The sequence below is a fragment of the Astyanax mexicanus genome, chromosome 21, assembly GCF_023375975.1.
Source record: "Astyanax mexicanus isolate ESR-SI-001 chromosome 21, AstMex3_surface, whole genome shotgun sequence".
NCBI classification, from domain to species: Eukaryota; Metazoa; Chordata; class Actinopteri; order Characiformes; family Acestrorhamphidae; genus Astyanax; species Astyanax mexicanus.
The window spans coordinates 1,148,521-1,163,227 of record NC_064428.1 but is presented as its reverse complement, the minus strand read 5'-3'; the positions used below and the strand labels follow the sequence as shown (position 1 = coordinate 1,163,227).

Genomic DNA, 14,707 nt, shown 5'->3' with positions numbered 1-14,707 from the left:
GCCAACTTGAGCTGCCGAACATGTCAGGGAAGACATACAGTGTTTGGTCAAGTTGTCTTCCATGTCGATCTCTTCCTGGTCAACTAAATGAAGTAATGCCCCTTTGAGTGGATAATTAACTCTTTGGTTCACCTCTGGCCAGATTCTTTCTATCGTGTGATTCTGCAACATACAATAAATATTTTAATGAGTAAACAAACATCATACTGTTAATAAATATTTGGCAGTTTACCTAAAAACAGCATAAATTCCAGTATCATTGGCATGAGTTTGAGTGCAAACATTTTCAAACCTCTTACATGTATTACAATTCTGAGCCAGGTTTAAATTTAATTCAAAAACTATTTTTATATTTTTTGGAACTGTTAATAAAACAAAAATCATGACAAACTCACCTGTGTTGAATGTGATTGAATGTAGGCCTGTCTGTCTGTATTAAACCGAAGGCCTGCCAATTTCTCCTGAATAAAGAGAGTCAAGAAAAACTCTCTTCCATGATCCACCCTGATTTGATCCCAAATGCCATGTTGTAAAACAGAATTTCTGCAAGACAGCAAACATATTTTAAAAGACAGCATTACAGTAAACACAATAAAACACATACAAAGTTAATAATTAGTTAATTCTCTAAAAGTATTTCTTAAGGCTATAGTACAAAATGTTTGAATGTTAGTGTTTCGAAACAAAACTGTCCAGGGCAAAATATTATAAGGAATTAAATGGTATCACTAATTTATAAAAGGTACTTTAGAGCAGACACTTTCAGTAGAACAGGGAGCCTTTTCAGGCAGGGTCTTTGAGCTGAACAGAACACTGTCAATTACCTGTACACATCCTGATATATGAGCAGGTTATTCTTAACTGGCATGGTGGAATGTCCAACAATTTTGCTGGAATAGCCATCTATAGCAAGCACATGAGTCACACCAAACATGACCAATTTCTCATTTTGGTCCATGTGTAGTTTGTGACCCATGTACTCTGCATTGTAAGGCATTGGATTCAGGTTCTTGGCCCCCTGTGTGAAAACAATAAGAGATAATGGAAGAAACTTATTTCAGTTCCAAAAAAAAATCAAGTGCAGACATTCCTGTAGATCTTTAGTCTAGTTGTTAATACTTACATGGCACCGATCTGTATGATAAGGCTGATTAACAGTCCTGAGCATATGTCCCACACGAACTTCTGATGCCCAGATTCCCTTTGATGACAAATACCCAGTCATCATTTTTCGACCATAGGCTGGTCCAATCTGAAGTAAAAAAGATGCAGATTTTAGATAACCAACTATTATAAATAACCAGCTATTATAAACCAGCTATTATATACGATTTTTGTTCAAGGGAGGTTTCTTAAATCTTGCAAGAGGAAAACAAAAATAATTTAACACACAAGTACAAATGTAACTGCTCAACCCCCATTTTTATTTTTATTCACATCTATTACATATCATTATGAAGTAGGAGACATTCTGCAGAATGCATGTAATACGCAAATAATGACTGTAATTATTCTTGTTTTACTAATCATTCTGTTAAGCAGTAACCTTATAAAATCCATACTGTTTGCAGGGTCACAGAGACTATACACCCTAAAGCTGTTTAACAACACAGACACAATGTCTTCGTCCGATCCAAAAGTACAATAAGATGGAAAAGATCTCAGTGCCTGGAATACTTGTTTACTTTCAGTCAATACAGAAATAAAAAAAGAAAAAAAAACCTGAGAATCCCTTTAAACTTCAACAGCAGCAACAACAAAAGAAGAAAAGTTTGTGAAATTACCGTATTAAATATTATCCCTCTGTATAAAGTAATCTTGTCTGTTTGGGCGAGCTTTAACGTATCTTAGCAACGTTGGCAGTGCGTCCCATTGGTAGCTATAGATCATTGCGAGAAGCGCTGCTTAATTTGGGTATTGTAATTGTAATTTCCTGGCAACCTTACAAATTCCAGTTATCAGCACTAATACAACTATTTACATAACGATTTTCAGATGTCTGAAACCACCTGAACCATTTCTCCAGAAATCCCACACTACTCTTTTATAACATACTTAGCATGTAAAATAACTAAATCAGAGAACCCGACAATTATATGTGTTTTGTTCATTTCTTTCTCCATTTTATGTTCTCAAATGGAACCCGAATGATAGAAATAAAAATCAGGATTTTATTGAATGTCTGGGCCCAAGTGTCTACTTTAGCTTAAACCTAGAATGACAATCATGCTATATATAAAATTGAATATTCATACCTGTCAAGTTTTGGACTTAAAAATAAGGGAAATTTTCCGTCACCTGCTTCGAGTCGCCCACCAACCCAACCGAGGTTCAGAATCCCTTATATTTTAAGACAGGTTTACAATAAATCTAAAATAACCACCTGGGAACATTTTACAAACTACAATTAGATTATCAGAATCTGACAGGTCTATCTTTGTTGACACTGAAATGTTGTGGACATTCCTACTAGGGGTGTCACGATTCTCTAAATCCTCGATTCGATTTCATTTTCGATTTGAGGGTCACGATTCGATTCGATTCTCGATTTTCTTGTTTTTTTTTCTTGTTATTATTTTATGCCTCATAAAATTTAAATAATATATTTATTATTATTATTATTATTATTATTATTATTATTATTATAAATATTATTATTATTATTTATTAAGATATATATGGTAATGCCATCTAGTGACTTTTTTTGGTAGCAACAGTGTGCACTATTAAAACAAGCAGTTTATCAGAGCTGTGTGTGGATGGCTGGTGAAACTGCTCATTACATGAAGCTGCAGTTCTTCATCCAACCACTAGCAGCAGCAGCACAAGCCCCGCTCTCTTCACTCAGTCACTACTTCAGTACAGCCCAGCCACGGGCTACAGAGCTCAGCCAGTCCGTTTTTACTGTTTCTGTAAACAAATAAAGGTTTTAACCCCACTAACCGGATAATACAGCTCACTACAGTTCATCTTTCAGCCCAAGCAGCTAACAGCAGCAGGTTAGAACAGCCGACACGGAGTCACTGCTCGGATTACATTATAAACAGGTCAGTTAGCGCGCTGCTAACCTCAGGATGTTTATAACTACGGAGTTTAGTGGACACACCACGGCAGCAAGGTAAGTCTTTTAAAGGCTACTGAAGACTATTAAAGGCTATTAGAGGTTATTGAAAGCATTATTGGGGGGCAGAAATCAGTACAGGCTGGTTAGATAAGTGATGTGGGTATTGTCTTATAAATATTTACACATAACTCATATCTCTCCTGAAAAGCTTTTATTTTAGTCAGAAACACGCTTGTGTTTACTTTATCTGAGAGAAAGATGTTTTTTTAATTCAATGGAAAGCAACAGGTGTAGTCAATTATAAGTTTAAGATTTTTAATCCACCTCACTGTGATCTATAGTCAGTGTTCTCAAGTCACACTGACACACGCATTTCAGCGAGTTCACACGCTCTCACCTGCGCGCACCCACCCCTCCGTTAGATACAGATACAAAACCTGCGCGCCCAACCCCCGCCCCCCCTCCCCCGTTGGACAGATAAAAACAGTGATCACACTCCCGCCGACTGCGCTCATGCAGTGGCTATCTCTATTTAAATGAATAGGATGCGCTGTGTTGGTGCCGCGCCATTTGCGTAGCGCGCTGCGCTATTTGGAGGGATCGTCGATCCTCTTTTTGACTTCGATACTCGAGATCGTGACCTCATTTCGATTCGATTTCGATAAAATATCGAGATCGTGACACCCCTAATTCCTACACATGTAATTCTAATACTACACCCTAAGTAAAACCCTTTTCTAGACATTTACATGAAATCATCAGCTTTTACAAAAATGACATGGACCAGATATATTGCATAAGTAAATATTAGTCCAAAGGGGCCTAAACAATTAATAATTTAATTAATACTTCTTTCTATTGATCAGTCCAGTCCTGTCAGTCAGTTAATTTCAGCCCTCTTCACATTTTCTCTCTCTCCAGATCAACCATCTCTTCTGCCCCTTCTAAATAATAAATTACACCACAATACTCTTAAACTAGCCCTGAACTAATAAAAAATAAATACAGTTTCGTTCATTATAGCTTACAGTAGGCCTGCAAACCTAAATTAATAAACACAGTTTGAAAATGAAATAGTTATTGGCTGATCAGGGCAGGTTGAACATCTAATTGTAAAGTTAAGCTAACTGAGTCACAAGCTGTATTTTCTTAAGCACACAGTCGGTTTGATCCGACTGTTTCAGAAACAACGTCATCATAGTTTACATGTTTAGCTCCGTTACCTCGCTATATATCCAGATATGCTTTAACATCAGCTGCTCCGACTAGCTCTCACAGCGAGGGGGGCGGGGCTTTCCTACATTGCGCTCCGCGAAACCAGGAACCTGATTGGCTGTTACACCTGAAAGGCGGGACTTTCTCCTTGAACCGGCACTACCATTGGTTAAGAGACACACAGTGACCAGTGCCCTGTCTCCTCAATAGTAAAGTTTTTTTTTTTTTTTATATATAATACGGGAAATTTACGGGAAAATACTAATACGGGAGGACGGCGGGAAAGAGGAGTAAAATACGGTAGTTTCCCGGCCAAAACGGGAGACTTGACAGGTATGAATATTGCTTACCTCATTAACAGCCTGGGCAACTGCGACTTCAAGCTTGTCGTTCTGAATCCGCTCTCTTTGTAAGCCGAGTTCCGAGCAAAATCGGCGTAGGTTTGACCTTGAAACCCCTCCAAATACAATGAGGTCCTCTTCCACAGGTTTTGGCGCCAAACAGGAGAGCCCACGTAACCCTTTCAGACTCTGAAATCCATTATATTGGACATTATGTTGTTCAGTTTTTTTTTTAAAGTTTTGTTGCACATAACAATAACTGAGAGCTGCTGTCCATCATTTACAAACCAGTGAAAAAGTGAAAAATTATTTCGCCGGCGCCGACGCGAGTGGCTGCCTGTTCCAGTAGCTCCGTCTCCTTTGTGTGTGTTTTCGAGTTCTTTACGTTTATTTATCGTCTCTGTGCTACTACACATGTCTAGTGTCAGGCCCGTAGCCAGGGGGGATCGAAGGGTTCGTTCGGTCCCCCCCACACCCCCTCAGCCACCCCAATATGAATACTTATAGGTTCAAAATAGACACCAAATATACCATTTTAAAGCTTTTCAGTTATCTAGCCTATTTAGCCGTATCTCCTTTCAGAAAATAAACATTTAGGGCGAAATATGCCTAAAGTTATAAGTTATGAAATATTATTTTCATATTTGCGTTTTTTGTACGTCCATATTTGATCGAATATGGTCTTTGATTTGATTCGAACCGTCTGTCTCTCCGGATTACTACAGAGTACACAAACAACATTGAACTCAACAGTTAGCCGAGTATAGATTATTAAAATACTAAAATCTGAATATAAAAAAATATATATTTTAAAATGGTAAGTATCTTTTCCACACAGCCTGCAATGTCATGAACAACCTCTAAAATATTAGTGCCAGATTCATGCAAATGCAGTTTTTCTACATTGCCACTAAAAATGCACACAAAGTTTGATGTCGGTTGGGTCCCAAAATGTCTGATTTCCCGTAAAATGACCCTTAAGGAGAGGAAAAACAGACAGACAATGAAGGAACGCAACAGAGACAGACAGCAAGAGAGATACAGAGGAGGGAGAGCAACAACAGACCTAGGCAACAGAGAGAGACAACCAAGTCCCAGCACAGTTGTAGGAAGATTTGAATAAGACAGAACACTTAAATTTATATTATTATTAATTCATGTTTAAGTTTTAATGACCATACCGATAGTGTTCCTAATGAAGTAATTCTTATCTATTTATGTCAATAGTAGAGAGATAGACAATAAAGGACAGCAACATCAGAGACAGACAATGGAGGGCAGCAACAGAGACAATGGAACAAAGCAACAGACAACTGAGGTGAGCAACAGAGACAGACAATGAAGTCACATCACAGATGTAGGACGTTTGAGTAACGCTTACATTTATATCAAATGTATGTTAACAGTGGGGAGCAACAGACGAACAAATAAGGACAACAACAACAGATTCACAACAAACTTATAATGAATAAAATATGTCTAAATTAAAAGATTTGAAGTGTGCTCGTGTATTTAGGGGGCATTGGAGTAGAGAGCCAAATGAAGTCCACTTTTGGGGGAAAAAGATCCCCCCCATCACACTGCTGGCTACGGGCCTGAGTGTGCATCTTATTTATATCCTAAGGATATTTTTAGTGTAAACATGCGGGGCAGCGAGGAATATCGTGTTTATTCCCGTGAAGAACTGCTGGCCCTTCGACCCGCGGGACGTGGGGGCATTGTCCACACAATACCGGGGGAACTAAGGAGGAATTACCGAGGCTGTAGGGCCGGAGCTAAGCTAAAGGCTAAGCTAAAGGCTAAGAGTACGGAGAAGCGCTGGAGGTACAAACCCTCAGTTCCGTCGGTGGTTATGGGGAATGTCAACTCACTGACCAACAAAACCGACGAGCTAGCGTGTCTGGTGAAGAATCAGAAGCTCTACAGGGAGTGTAGCGTGCTGTGTTTCACCGAGACCTGGCTCACCCCCGACACGCCGGATGCTAACGTGCAGCTACCCGTCTTCTCTACAGTGAGAGGGGATAGGGACCCGGCGCTATGCGGGAAGCGGAAAGGTGGGGGAATCGCGCTTTTCATTAACAACAGATGGTGCAACCCTGGACATGTAAACGTGAAGGAGGTGATCTGCTGTCGGGATATTGAACTGTTAGCGGTGAGTCTCCGACCTTATTACATGCCGCGGGAGCTCTCTCATGCGATCCTCGTCTGTGTTTACATTCAGCCGAGAGCGGACGTACAGGCGGCGTGTGACGTCATCCACTCCACCGTCGCAGCGCTGCAGACACAGCACCCTGACGCCTTCTATGTGATCACTGGTGACTTTAATCACGTAACGCTGGACTCTACACTGCCTGCCTTTTTCCAGTTTGTGGACTGTCCCACCATGAAGAAGAACAGAACCATAGACTTGCTGTATGCTAATGTGAGGGATGCATACAGGGCTATTCCACTACCACCGCTGGTGAGATCAGATCACAACCTGGTCTTCCTACAGCCTCAGTACAAACCACTGGTACTGAGGCAGCCCACTACCACACGCTCATTCAGAGTCTGGTCTCCTGAAGCAGAGGAAGCCCTAAGGGACTGCTATGACACCACTGACTGGAGCGTGCTGCTGCACCCACATGGTGAGGACATTGAGGGGGTGACTCACTGTGTTACAGACTACTTGAATTTCTGTATGGATGTTGCTGTTCCCTCAAAGACTGTACGCTGCTTTCCAAACAACAAACCTTGGATTACCAGCACCGTCAAGGACCTCCTCAACCAAAAGAAGAGGGCATTCAAAGATGGAAACCTGGTAGAGCTGAAGCGCGTACAGGGGGAACTCAAGGTACGTCTTAAAGAGGCCAAGGAGTCTTACAGGAAAAAGGTGGAAAGAAAGCTGCAAGATAACAACACGAAGGAAGTCTGGGGTGCGATGAAAACCATCACTGGGTGCAAGAACAACAGCGGCAACCCAGCAGATGGGGGTGTGGACAGAGCAAACCAGTTTAACAACTTTTACAACAGGTTTGACTGTCCTGCTCCTGCTGCCCCCTCCTTCTACCCCCCTGCAGCTTTACCATCATCTCCATCTCCACCGCCACCACCATCATCATCTCCATCTCCACCATCTTCATCATCATCATCATCACCACATTACCCTCACCTCCATCTTCACCACCACCACCACCCTCATCACCTCCATCATCATCTTCATCACCCTCACCTCCACCATCTTCATCACCACCATCACCCTCACCCCAACCATCTTCTTCATCATCACCACCATCACCCTCACCCCCACCATCTTCTTCATCATCATCGTCACCACCATCAACACTATCAGCTAGCAGACAAATCAGCTCCTCCAGTCCACCAACCTTTACTGCAGACCAAGTCAGGAGACAGCTGAGGAGACTTCACCCCAGGAAGGCAGCTGGCCCGGACAGAGTGTGCCTAGGGAGAGTTCCTGCCACGTGGAAGACAACCTGCCTCGTTCCAGTTCCTAAGAAGGCACTGAATGACTACAGGCCGGTTGCTTTGACATCTCACGTGATGAAGACCATGGAGCGACTGCTGCTGGACCACCTCAGACCTCAGGTCCACCATGCTGAGGACCCACTGCAGTTTGCGTACCGTGAAAAGGTGGGAGTGGAAGATGCCATCCTCTATCTTCTGCACAGAGCTCACTCTCATCTGGACAAGGGGGGAGGTGCTGTGAGGGTCATGTTCTTCGACTTCTCCAGTGCCTTCAACACCATACAGCCCCTACTGCTGAGAGACAAGCTGATGAAGATGGAGGTGGACATGCACCTGGTCACCTGGATCACTGACTACCTTACTGGGAGACCACAACATGTCAGGATCAGGGACTGCTCCTCTGATACAGTGATCAGCAGCACAGGAGCACCACAGGGGACTGTTCTCTCTCCAGTCCTGTTCACACTGTACACATCAGACTTCAAATACCACTCGGAGTCATGCCACATGCAGAACTTCTCTGACGACACTGCAATCGTGGGGTGTGTGCGTAATGGTGATGAGAGGGAGTACAGAACCCTGGTTGAGGATTTTGTGGTGTGGTGCAAAACAAACCATCTACAGCTGAACATCTCCAAAACCAAGGAGATGTGCATAGACTTCAGAAGGTCCAGGCCCTCTGCTCAGCGGCCAATCTCCATCGAGGGGGTCAATGTGGAAGTGGTCAAGTCCTACAGATACCTTGGTGTGCACCTGGACGATAGGCTGGACTGGTCAGTGAACACTGACTCCCTCTACAGGAAGGCCCAGAGCAGACTGTACTTCCTCAGAAGGCTTGGGTCCTTTAACATCTGCCAGAAACTCCTGCTGATGTTCTACCAGTCTGTGGTAGCCAGCGTCCTCTTTTACGCTGTAGTGTGCTGGGGAGGCAGCATCAGCAAGAGGGACGCTGGACGACTGAACAGGCTGGTGAGGAAAGCTGGTTCTGTGTTGGGACTAGAGCTGGAGTCCTTAACACCACTGGCAGAGAGGAGAGCCCTCAGCAAGCTGCTGAACATCATGGACAATGTTCACCACCCTCTGCACAGCACCATCACCAGGCAGAGGAGCTCATTCAGCGGCAGACTGCTGTCCCAGTCCTGCTCCACAGACAGACTTCGAAAGTCTTTTGTCCCTCAGGCCATAAGACTTTTCAACTCATCTCAGCACAGCAAACTGAAGACTCTGTGACACCTTTTCTTTCCAGCAATTCTGGCCACACCATGGACATACCCCCATCTATCTATGGTCACACTATCTTGCTGATGCCCATAACACTATTTTTATAGTTCTACCCTATTTTGCACTAGTAGTTCATTCACTAGTTCATTCATCTACTGTTTACGTATCATTTGCACTGCTGAATTTAAATTATTATATAACTGTGTTTGCACTTTCTGTATGGCGGACATCAGTTATCCTTATCCTTACTTTATGCACATCAACTGGTGTTCGCTGTCTATTGTGTTCAACTGCACTACCTCCATTTTACATCACACACACACACTAAAGACTGTACTTTTATAATTTCATTTTATTTTTTATTTTGTTGTATTTATATGTATCATTTATATATTTTTTTTTATCTTTTTGTAACTTTGTGTACTATACACACCTGCTGCTGGATGTCAAGAATTTCCCCTCGGGGATCAATAAAGTATCTATCTATCTATCTATCTATCTATCTATCTATCTATCTATCTATCTATCTATCTATCTATCTATCTATCTATCTATCTATCTATCTATCTATCTATCTATCTATCTATCTATCTATCTATCTATCTATCTATCTATCTATCTATCTATCTATCTATCTATCTATCTATCTATCTATCTATCTATCTATAAGTTTACCAACCAAGTAGCTCGACTTCACTAACAGCACTGGAAAAAAGCTGTAGTTCAGAGAAGGCATGGCAGCACTCTATTTAAAATATATATTTTTTTAAATCTAATTTGGAACACTTTATTTTATTATATTAATTTTATAGTTTAATCATGGTTTGTAAAATAAGAAGGTCAATATCGGTTATGAAAGTAACAATGTGAAACACAGACTTCCAATACAATGTACATTTAACCAAGGTTAAATTAATTAAAATATCAAAACTTTGAATATTTACATATTAAATGAAGACATATTTGAGAAGCACATTGTTGTTTTTAGAACAACAATAATTTGATTATCTCTTTCTGCTCTTTGTTAAAATTCGTGCTGCTATGTTTTGTCCAAGTTGCAGTGTATAATTTTCTTGAGAAGTTCGGTAAATTCAGCACGCATTTTTCCTCATTATTATGTTTTTTATTTCTCGATATTTTGAGAATTGTATCTAAAGTAATTTCTTTAGATATAAGTCATTATTTTGAGAAGTCATTACTTGACTTAGTATCTCAAAATAACACAAGATGAACAATGGTTTGACCATATTACATTTAAATGTATCAGTGGCGTTTTTTCGTTTCTTCAACTCTCTATTCAGTTCAAGAATCAAACTGACAAAATGTACACGGACCGTCTGAACAGAATAATGTAGCTTTATATAAACGGTATGGCTAAATCCAATAGATCAGCTGAACTCAGTCTATTGCACGGAGCGGAAAACCGAGTGAAATCTAGTCATTGTATGTTTTAATGAGCATGTAAACATTTTCTGACTGTTATTTACACTTTAAAGTATGAAATTACGTGGACACTATTTTATAATAGAAGTAAAAAGTCGCCGACCCGAAGAAACGCGAACAAATGAATCCTATCCAGCCTTAAGCCATTCCTCCAAATCAACAGCGCCCCCTCGCGGCGGCTTGTTCGCTTGTTGCCACATTTGTGAATTGAGTGGTGCATTTGTGTGTGGATTAGGTGCAAAATGCGAGAGGAAAGTCTCAAAACCCAAAATACGCGAGAGGAAATGAACAAAAAACAAACGTGATCCACAAATGCAGATGCACATTTTATAAATACATTTTGAGACTTCAGCTTAAAAAATATGCAAGTACATGTAAAAGAAATGCTTTCAGTTTCACATGCAAATAATGATTTATATATAAATACTAGAAATGTGTATTTATGAGTTTAACAGCATTTGTACAAATTGCAGGTCGCGAGACACAGACTGAAATGTATTTATTTGTGAACAGTTGTCATACCTGACTGGGATCAGGCAGAGACAGAGAGAAAAGGGAGACACTGCTGGGATGGAATACGAAGCAGTTGTGTTTATTAAGAAACACGGGAATAATATAAAACTCAAAAATGGAAAACAAATGAAAACACAATGAACATGCAACAATAACTAACTGGGGAAAACTAGAAACAAACTTAGAAACTGACAAATAAAATGGGACTGGGCAAAGTAAAGAAAAAGCTGAAAAACGGGAGAAACGGAAAACGGCCAAAACAATAAAACCAGGAAGTGGCCAAAACAATAAGACCATCGCGTAGCGCGGTACAACGGGGAAAACGGGACAACTAGGCTACAAACTAGAACGAAAAACTACTAAGCAGAGCTTAGGGAAAACGGCTAGACTAAAAAACTCAAACTGGGCAAAGAAACAAAATAAGAAAATATAACAGAAAATAGGCAAAGGGGACTCCGGGAAAACGGGAAGACAGGATCGTCTGAGAGAACGCTTTGTACAGACAGCTAACAGGCTGGAACCGCAGGGAAACACAGACCATGATAGTGACCAATACTCGGCGAAGAGTGGAGGAGAGCAGCGTGCTTTTAAGCTGCTCTCCGCAGCTGAAGCCAGTCTGTGATCAGGGCTGAGCAGCCGTGTGTGTGTGTGTGTGTGCTCTGAAGGAGCGGATGTCCTTATATGGGCATAGTGCTCTCTCAGAGAGTGCCGGAGGGGGGGCGCGGTTGCTCAGGCCTGACAACAGTGAAATGTATTTGTGATGTATGTGTAATTTATGGATTATCATTTACACATTTGTCAGGAGTTTTGAGACTAATCTTTCTCCATATATTTCTGCTGTTAAATTAACAGGTTTTTCATATTTAATAAACATGTATATTTTGTGTTGATAACGTGTGTTATGATGAAGTGATTAGAGCTCATAGAACACTTTAATCAGTTGCAATTTTCTCACTTTATTCCAACACTATTCGATAACTTTTACTTAAATGCTACATGTTATCTTCATTTTAAATGCTGATATTATATTCAAGTGTCAAATACTAAATGTTACAAATAGAGGGCTTGCAACAGATTATATTGTTTTCTTTAACGATGGTTGCCAGTAACTAATCTTTCAAAGCAAAATGTCTATTTTCACTGCAGTGACCATAGGTAAAGAATTGAACTAACATTACTGCTCCACTGAGATATAAATCAACAGTTATTTCTGTTTTAGAGTGTTTAAACTCAATGGCAACACAGAAGTTAGACATTTTCTTTTAGGCAACCATCTTGGAAAAACAACACAAACCCTCTGTTTAAGGCCCATATTGTCTGGATTAAATGAAAATATTACTGTAAACAATTCAGTGCAATTACCGGACTGATTTAAAATGCAGACATTAACATTCAAATAAACTATTACTATCAATAAACACTACTAGGAACACCCTGATAACTTTCGTAAACAACTATTACCCATTTCACCTCTGTTAATAATACAAATTAGCAGTTGCTTGTCAACACCTTTATTTATAAACAGAAATACAGGGTCAAAATAGCAACAATATTGTGACATAAGTTCAAAACTCTTTACTCCAAATAAATTAAACCAAACATATCAGTTCTCATGGTCCTGATGGGCTCTACAGCTCTTCACTTTTAAAGAAAAATATGAACTGAAATTGAAAAGTGCTGACTATAAGAAAACTTAAAAGAAAAGGCAGGGGGAGGAATGGCCCCATCAACATGGTAGTTACAGAGTTGAATAAACTTTAATACAAGTTCCCAACAATGAACTTGATTTGTTGTGGTTAGCTGATTATTCAACTGAAAAAAAAAAACAATCAACCTCCAAAACATTGGAGAGCATGTTTAAGACTTACAACTCTCACCTGGAGCTGACCAAATCACATGTGAAACAGAATCAGACAATGTAATAAAAATCTTGTTTTATAACAAGTGTTCTTCATCATTTAATTTAAACACAAGAGAAATATATATATATATATATATATATATATATATATATATATATATATGTGTGTGTATTTTTATATATACAATCTGAACAGTGAATTTATTAAACAGTTTTTTTGTTTTGGGTTGCTGATTGTTCACCCTGAAAATTAAACCTCCAAAAAGCAGGAGAGTACTGTAAATGTGAGATTTCAATTTCTTTCATACATTTATATAAGGTCCTAACTATGAAGTCTGATTTGTTGTGGTTAGTCGTTTATTCACCTTGGAAAAAATAAAATAAAAATTCAACCTCCAAAACATAGGAGAGCAAGTTTGAGTCTTAGATTTACTCTCACATAGAGCTGACCACATCACATACAAAAGAGCAAATTTTCCTAACAGCAGCAGTTTCGTTCAGACAAATATAAAATATTTTAGAGGCATTTTACAGCATGGAGGTAGTGTTATTCAAATGTAAACAACCAAAGAAAATTAATTTTATGGCAAGTTAATCAGTGAACTCGGATTTGCTGATTGTTCATCGGAAAATTCAACCTCCAAAACGGAGAGCAAGTGTGAGATTAAAGGTCCTCTCACCTGGAGCTGACCACATCACGTACACAACAGTTTTTCTTACAGGAGCAGTTTTGTTTTTAAGTTTTGAGCTTTTCTTGAGAGCTGAGTCGTATCCAACTCCATTACCAACTTCTGAATCACCTCAAAAGTGAAGTGTAGTTGTGATGGGTATCTCATGTTCAAGGAGTAAAAAAGTCCAAACAACATGGCTACTGCAAGGGCCACGTTACCAAGGTCCTGAAGAACCACAACACCTTCAATGATGATGCCAACATCAGAAGAGTCACTGCCTGGCGTCTCTCTGGTGACGTAGACGCCCACTGTAGTTTTTTCAATTGCACTCAGTGTAGCAGCCTCAGCCATATCCTGTTTAAAGATAAAACATTTTTTTAGAATGCAGCAATTAGCAGAATAGTAGATGGCTGTAGCCAAAGACAGCCCTTCCAATGAACCATGATATTCATGGTCCATTTCTACGCAAGAAAAACAAACAAACTGGCATTTATTTAATCTCAAATGAAGAGAAACCTTGAAGATTTAAATTAGTTTCTGTGTGAAAGATATTAACCCACCAAAAGCCAGACTAAGCCAATAAAATGATTTCATATTTTCTTTTAGACTCTCAATCAGGATCATACAAGTCTGGTACTGTTTGGGCAATGAACATTCAGGCAAAAACTAATGTTAACATGAACTTGTTGTTTTTATGTTCCTGGATGATTTTGATCATTAATCTGGACTCGATATACTTCACGGCTGTATCTCAGTCCCAGTTATTCCCTTGTCAGACAAGTCAGCCCAAAATTGTCAAAATGGGTGGTTATTCACTTTCATACAGGGTTCCTATTGCTTCAGACAAGTTAAAATGAAGACTTTAATACTTCTCTAATGCCCCTTTAAATTAAATTTAAGACCAAATTCAAAA

At 39.8% G+C, this 14,707-nt stretch overlaps 1 protein-coding gene across 1 annotated transcript; it reads right to left on the bottom strand.

Annotated features, from left to right (window-relative positions):
- Window positions 1–380: 380 nt before the first annotated feature.
- LOC125785859 (uncharacterized) lies at window positions 381–14,145 on the bottom strand. The gene is made up of 5 exons (XM_049470039.1): window positions 13,909–14,145; window positions 13,804–13,809; window positions 1,124–1,252; window positions 825–1,018; window positions 381–543 (listed from the first exon to the last, which is right to left on the bottom strand). Exons 1-5 carry the CDS (start codon window positions 14,143–14,145, stop codon window positions 381–383), a joined length of 729 nt encoding a protein of 242 aa, XP_049325996.1.
- Between the last annotated feature and the right edge of the window lie 562 nt (window positions 14,146–14,707).